Below are 7822 nucleotides of genomic sequence, written 5' to 3' on the forward strand. Positions count from 1 at the left end.
TGTGCTTGTATCTTCTGGTTCTAGTGAGGACTCTCGCTGCTGCATTCTGGACTAACTTAAGCTTGTTTATACACCTAGTTAAACAACCAGACAGTAAGGCGTTACAATCGTCCAACCTAGAGGTGATAAAAGCATGAACTATTTTTTCTGCATTGTTTAGTGACAATATATTTCTTATCTTGGCAATATTTCTGAGGTAAAATGAGAAATATCCTGGTAATATTATCTACTGTACATGTGCTTCAAATGGAAGGCTGGGATCTATAATCACACGGAGGTCTTTTACTGTTTTACTTGATGGAACAGAAAGGCCATTTAAAGTTACAGTGTGATCAGAAAGCTTGCATCTCGCTGCTTGTGGTCCTATGACAAAAACCTCTGTCTTATCAGGATTAAGCAAAAGGGAAGTTAATTAACATCCAATTTCTCATATCCTGCACACATTGCTCAACTTTAGTAAGCAGTTTTTTCTCATCTGGTTTTGCTGAAATGTATAACTGTGTGTCATCAGCATAACAATGAAAACTAATACCATGCTTATGAATAATGTTGCCCAGAGGAAGCATGTAAAGAGAAAAAAGCAGTGGGCCTAAAACTGAACCTTGTGGAACATCAAACTCCACTTTAGAAAATGCAGAATGGTCACCATTTAAATCTACAAACTGATAACGACAAATAGGATCTGAGCCACAAGAGGGCCGTTCCCTTAATTTCTACTACATTTTCTAATCTGTGAAGAAGCATACTACTGTATAATCAATAGTGTCAAAAGCTGCACTGAGGTCGAGTAACACAAGTATAGTGATGCAACCCTGATCAGAGGCCAATAGGAGGTCATTTACTATTTAAAAAAATGCTGTCTCTGTGCTATGATGAGGCCTAAATCCTGATGCAGTTCGGTTATGCCATTCCTATGTAGATATGAACATAGTTGCTGTGCTACTATTCTTTCCAGAATCTTAGAGATAAAGGGGAGGTTTTATATCGGCCTGTAATTGGACAGCTGTCAAGGGTCAAGATCAAGTTCCCTTAATTAGAGATTTAATAACTGTTAATTTGAAGGATTTGGGAACATACCCACTGCTGAGTAAAAAGTTCTGGTACTATCTGCTTGAGAAAATGTGTCGGGATAGGATATACGTAATATAAAGGCTAACGAAATTAGTTCATTCTCTTCAAGGGGAATAAAGTATTCTAGGTTCTGATGTGGTGTAGTTAGTTTATCATCTGTATAAGTTAAATTTTCTGGTTTCAAAGCCTGAATTTTTTGCCTAATATTTATGATTTTATTATTGAAAAAGTTCATGAAGTCCTCACTATTGTATGTTGTTGTTATGGGGATTTCTGCAGTGGTCTTGTTTCTCGTTAATTTAGCTAGGTATTGAATAAAAATCTAGTATTATTTTTGTTATTCTCAATAAGAGTGGAGAGATACAATGATCTAGCATCACTGAGAGCGTTTGCGTTCTAATTTCTGAGCGGTCTGTTTTAGTGTTTAAGTGCGTGTGTGGTCATTATACCAGGGAGCGAGTTTCTTATCTCTAATCATTTTCTTTTTAACTGGAGCTACATTATCTAAGGTATAACGAAATGTTGACTCTAAATATTTAGTCGCCTGATCGGGTTCTGTGGAGTCAGATGGCGATCCAATTAAAGTTCATACCTCTGGTAGATTCTTGATAAAGCTCTGTATAGTATTTGATGTGAATGTATGTTTAATGTGGTAGCGCGGCGCTGTGCGTACATTATTACTATGACACTCTTTAAGTAAGACAAGACAGTGATCTGAAATAGCTTAATCCGAAGGATAATATTAAATCTAAAGTGTGACCTGCTTTATAAGTGGGTCCTGCTACACACTGATTTACTCCTGTTGAGTCCAGTATGGACATAAATACTGTTCTCGGAGGGTCTTCTGCTTTCTCAAAATAAATATTAAAAATGACAATGTTTGAGAGGAAATCTGCAAATTTATAGAGAAATTCAGAGTACGGTCCTGGAGGTCTGTAAATGATAATTAGTGGGATCAACCGAGCTGACCTAATATTTGTAGCTACACTTTTTATGTTACTATAGAGAACTTCAAATGCATTAAATTTAAGTCTGTGTTTTTCGACAATAGACAGATTATCATTGTAAATAACTGCAATGCCTCCTCCTCTACCAGTTAGCTAAGGCTGGTCTATGTAGCTGTATCCAGGAGGACTACAGTAGCTTTATTTAGAGCTACATACTCATTCTATTTAATCCAGGTTACTGTTTACTATAATATATTGAACTAATATATTAAAAACCTGTTTGTGGGAATAACACTGCTCTCTATTCCTCTCTAAAGTCTGGATGCGCTCCTGGCAGAGTGCTCACTAACACACCTATCATAAATAAAGTTATCGCTAATGACCTGACTGGAGATCTTTTCTCCCAATGGCCATAAAATTATATAACTCATCTCTGTAACGTTTTCACTACGGGATAGGAACTGTCAGTAGTTACTGTTCAATAATACCTTACTACACAACTGTTCCCACAATTTAAGATAAGTTCCAAATGCAATATCAGATTACCAATACATTTGTGCAATATTTTATGTCATTTACACTACATTTTAAGTGCAATATGTAACTTACTGTGTGCTATATTTTTACTTCTATTTATTGTTATTTTTCTTACCATTTTTAAGTCTTTCATTTAATTTTTTTCCTGTATGATCTAATTTTTTCCTTTCTTCCCGGTAAATTAATCAAAGCAACTGTATAAACAAGACAAAGCAATTTCCCTCTGGGATTAATAATGTTCTTTGAACTCTGAATTTTGAATCTCAACCTAGGGCCTCATAACTCCACACTCCAGCACTTATGCACCCTCCTTTTCCTTCCTTTTTAAAAAAGGACCACTTCCTTAAAAGGTTACTACATAAAGCAGAGTTCAGACTGAATTTAAAAACCTTACATGCTACCGAAGCTACTTGTCCCGAGCTCACTTTAAGGTATGACTGGTTTAAATTAAAGGTCATTTTGTTTAGACATTGATTCATGTCATGTCTTTAAAAACAACTTTAGTTTAAAGTAATTTAGTATTGTTTCTAGTTATTTTTTTTATCATCATTTTTAGAAGGTAGTCTTCTTTTTAAGTAGAGCTTTACGTCACTTTTTCTTTTTTTCCACTGAAAATCAAATGACGATCACATTACATATCATATTACGATACAATGTTACATTGTTCCCTGTGGTAAATTATATTACACAGGTTTAGATGCACATATTAATGTCAGTATATAACTGGAATATTTCACTTGACTTTGGCTCTTGATCTCCTCTTCTTGTCTACAGCAGGCAGTATGTTTAAGTCTGGATTAGTGTTATTCCTGCTGCTGGGTTCTGCAGTAAGCCATTTCATGGACTCTTCTCTGGACACATTATGGGAAAATTGGAAAACTACTAACAGGAAGAAATACAATGGCCTGGTAATATACACTATACTCTGCAGGCAGTACATATCTAAATGCTCAAAATAAATTATATATATATATTGTTTTTTAAGCATTTTCATAATCACCACTGTCAAAAATTTCACTATAAATTTACAGCAAGTAGTTTTTAGGCATATTCTTCTCTTATTACTTTCTAACGGTATATATGACTAAACATTTTTTTTTTAGTATTGTACTGTAGAAGATACAACATATTTTAGTATCTATGTATGGTATTACCACTTTTTATCCTGTACTTTCACATTGAATATTTTTCATTAAATTATTTTGAAAACAGCATTTTTTTTTTTAACGGATGCATAATGAAATGGAAAACAACATTATTTAAGATTTAAACTAAGGTTTTAACTACTTAGGTTTGAGCTAAGACTTTAAATGCAGAAGGATAATCCTAGGTCATATGTACTACTACGTTAGCTTATTTAGAGGCAATTTTTTTTTTTTGGCTCCTTGTATACAGCACTATAAATTTCTCTTGCATCACAGGCAAACTGGAAAGCACTGAAAAGCAAACTGAACCTCACAAGACCTTAAAAAGTATAAACAAACCTGTTTTATATGAAATTGTTAACACAAATGATCAAATTAAGTAATTTTAGGTAATTTCAATATTTTTTATTTTTGAAAAAATAAAAAGACACACTGACAAATCAAGTTCAGGAAAATTCTGTTCACGGAATCACATTGAACCCAGAAATGCAAAACACCTAATGTGTTCGGAAAGAAGATAAAGTGAGTTTGCTATCCATAGAAATTTTGTCACTATTTAGTCAGTGTTAAATCTCAATAAAGTTGTTACGCAAGGCATATCACAGTTGGTGTTTTTTCCCAATTATTTGTAAACGTTATTACAATTTGAAATATAGTGCATTTTTTGTTTATAAAAATATAGTGATATAATGAACAAATGCTAATCATGTACAAAACTGTGTGTATGCACATCTTAGGCTGAAGAGGCTATTCGCAGGGCTATCTGGGAGAAGAATATGAGGTTGATTGAGAGCCATAATCAAGAGTATGAACTGGGCCTACACACCTATGAACTAGGCATGAACCACCTTGGAGACATGGTAAATATTACTTTTACTAATGGAGCATTTTTCAAGCTTATAAAAAATAATAAATTAGATCATTATCAGATAAGTTCAATTATTGCCCATTTTATTTTTTACCAAAACTAGCAACGCATTAATTTTCTTAGTGCTTAATTGTATTCTGAATGGCTCTCCTCCTTTGCACTAATTAAGCAGGAAGTAAGGACATACTAAATTCCAGGCTGAGATATTGGGAAATTTTTACAGTTTTAATATTTTTTTTTACATCAGTCAGGAATACAACAGATCCAATTTTCCCAGAATCACCAACTTTGTGCTTTAGCTAAAATATTAAGGTGATCTAAATTATTTAAAATTTTCCATAATGTAATGTTGAAAGAGCACCTGCTAACCTCCAACTGCCAACAGCACCTGTGAGGAACAAAACTGTGAAAAAAATATAGAGGCATAACCACAAATAATTAAAATAAAAATGAGGATGTAAATTTACATATTAAATGTAAATTTAAATTAAAATTGGTTTGGGGATACCATTTCTATTTTTCTTTTTTTTCTTTTCTATTTTTTTCCATTTCTATTTTTTTTTTTTTTTATTTTATAAATTTAGTCCTGTCCAATTCTTTTTTCCCCGATTTTCTCCCCAATCTAGTCGTGGCCAATTACTCCCCGTCACTAGGGGGCTCCCACACACATCAAGGCTACCACAACCACTCAGTCGGGAGGACGAAAGCTATCCCGTGTTTCCTCCGAACCACGTGACGCGAGCCGACCGCATCTTTTCGAACTGCTCGCTCACGCACCGTTAGGGGCGGAGTAACACACTCGGAGGAAAGCGCTAGCCGCTCCTTCCGTGTGCGCGAGCTCACAGACGCCCCTGATTGGCTGTAGCGCCGTGACTTATGTGGGAGCACAAGTACCTCTCATCCCTCCCCCCTGAGAGAGCTCGGCCAATCAGCTCTCTCTGTGCCTCCGGCTGTGAGAGGAAAACAGCATCACCCGGGGTTCGAACCAGCGACCTCCGGATGATAGGGCGAGCGCTTTACCACTGCGCCACTCGGAGGCCTCATTTCTATTTTTTATTTAATTTTTGACATGATACTTCCTGTAAAACAGTTTCTATTGTTACTTTATACAAATGTAATAATAGCATCAATACCAATCACATGTTTTCGGTTTCGGTTTCCTGACCCTAACATCGTGTTTTGTTTATTGCTAATGGTAGGACATTTTGATGTTCTTATCAGTTTGTTTACACTGCCAGAACTAAAAAATGATCAATCAAATAAAATTAAGCTAAAAGAGAGTATGAATAAGATGGTTTGTACTCTGCACCCTTGAACAGTCTTTAACAGTCTATCTCCCCGTTAGACATCAGAGGAAATAGCCAAGAATTTGCTGGGTCTCCAGGTTTCTGTGGACAGTGATTCTGTGAATACCTACTTACCTGAACCACTGGATAAACTACCCAACTCAATTGATTACCGCAAGCTTGGTTATGTTACCCCAGTCAGGAAGCAGGTAAGAGTTTATGATATAGACGACCTCTAACCCTGCTGACCTCTGACATCAATATATTATATTAGTTTGACAGTTAAATGATTTCCCTTTTGACATAAATAAAAAGTATGCTAGCATCTGACCTAATACAATGCTCTTGAGATGTGTGTGCATCTAAAAGAAATTGTTCTAAGTTATTTCTCTTTTTAAGGGCTCATGTGGCTCCTGCTGGGCCTTCAGTGCAGTTGGTGCTTTAGAGGGTCAGCTAAAGAAGACCACAGGCAAACTGGTAAACCTCAGCCCTCAGAACCTGGTAGACTGTGTGATTGAGAGTCATGGCTGTAATGGTGGATATAAGGACAAAGCCTTTAACTATGTTAGAGACAATGGAGGTATTGATTCTGAGGAGGCTTATCCCTATGTGGGACAGGTAGGCTTCACTTCTGTATATGAATATTTAAGGAATAAAATATAGCAGAAGAATTCTACAGATCTACAGAACATGCCTTTAATCCATTTTTAGGATTTTTAAAATGCAAATAGAATATATTTCATTATTAATTTATAAACACAATCATGCGAAATAATACAACACACATGTTCTTTACAGATATTACAATATTTAAAGTAAATCAAATTAAATAATATTAATTAAAATGAAATGACTGTAACTTGCTTTCTAACCTTAATGATCTTAGGTGTTTAATTGAAAATTCACATATTGTCTGTGATGTCTGGGATTCATCTTCCTGATTTAAGGCCTACAAAAACATATATGTGATTATTGAAATTACATATTTAATGTTTCCGGATCTTTGTTTCTCATGTACTGAAAACTGCCCTCTTCAGGAGCAACGGTGTGCATATAATAAATCTGGGAAAGCAGCAGAGTGCCAAGGATTTGAGAAAGTAAAAAAAGGTAGTGAGGATGCACTGGCATCTGCTCTTGTTAAAGTCGGCCCAATTTCTGTTGGCATTGATGCCAAACAGTCGACATTCCACTTTTACAAGAGTGGTAGGTAGCAAAAAGTATAATTAATGTTACTTGCATATTGATAAAGCCTTGTTTAAGGCAAGCAAGTCCACTTTATATGTAGGATTTAGTTACCTCTGTTTTTCTCCAGGTGTGTATTATGACCCCAGCTGTCACAACGAAACGACCAACCATGCTGTGCTGGCAGTGGGCTATGATGCCACACTTGATGGTGAAAAGTACTGGATTATCAAAAACAGGTGAGTTGCATAGAACTTTTGATTTTTTTTTATGACACATTACTATGTTCATGCTTAAAAATATATATATTTTTCTTTTTCTTTGCTCCTTCTACAGCTGGGGTGAAAAATGGGGAACGAAAGGTTACGTCTGGATGGCCCGTAACCGCAATAATGCATGTGGAATTGCAAACCGTGCCGTTTACCCTCTCATGTAAAACTGTTTAGGCATATATCCCTAAAGCAAAAGGGGCTGCCGCCATACAACTCATAACCCATTTCTGCTTTTCATTGCATAGTTAAAAAAAAACTTTGAGTTTATGTGTTAATGTGTATGATATGGTGTGTGTGTGTGTGTGCGTATGTACATACATACAGTACGTACATACATGCATGCATACATGTAATGTCACAAAGTTTATTTCTGTCCAGAGTTGCATGAATTTCTCTTTACAATCTTGTACTGATGATGAGAAAGTCAGACTCCTGCATAAAGTAAAAAAATTTTTTGCACCTTAATTTCAATTGTAATCAATCGATTCAATCATTAAACTTGAAAAGCACTTAA

General features: G+C 35.4%; 1 protein-coding gene across 3 annotated transcripts in view; it reads left to right on the forward strand.

Annotated features, from left to right (window-relative positions):
- Positions 1-7822, forward strand: part of LOC128520658 (cathepsin K-like) — a 287992-nt gene extending 280170 nt beyond the window's left edge. The window contains exons 2-9 of one of the 3 annotated variants that reach the window (XM_053494996.1): positions 2968-2986; positions 3330-3463; positions 4438-4560; positions 5914-6063; positions 6254-6472; positions 6892-7057; positions 7167-7275; positions 7373-7822. In XM_053494996.1, the coding sequence (XP_053350971.1) occupies positions 3338-3463; positions 4438-4560; positions 5914-6063; positions 6254-6472; positions 6892-7057; positions 7167-7275; positions 7373-7472 (993 nt within the window). In that variant the 5' untranslated portion in view covers positions 2968-2986; positions 3330-3337 and the 3' untranslated portion in view covers positions 7473-7822. Of the gene's footprint in view, positions 1-2913; positions 2987-3329; positions 3464-4437; positions 4561-5913; positions 6064-6253; positions 6473-6891; positions 7058-7166; positions 7276-7372 lie in introns of those variants that run through there. The other 2 variants (XM_053494997.1, XM_053494995.1) reach the window with 2 other exon arrangements.

Source organism: Clarias gariepinus, chromosome 4 (assembly GCF_024256425.1).
Source record: "Clarias gariepinus isolate MV-2021 ecotype Netherlands chromosome 4, CGAR_prim_01v2, whole genome shotgun sequence".
NCBI lineage: Eukaryota > Metazoa > Chordata > Actinopteri > Siluriformes > Clariidae > Clarias > Clarias gariepinus.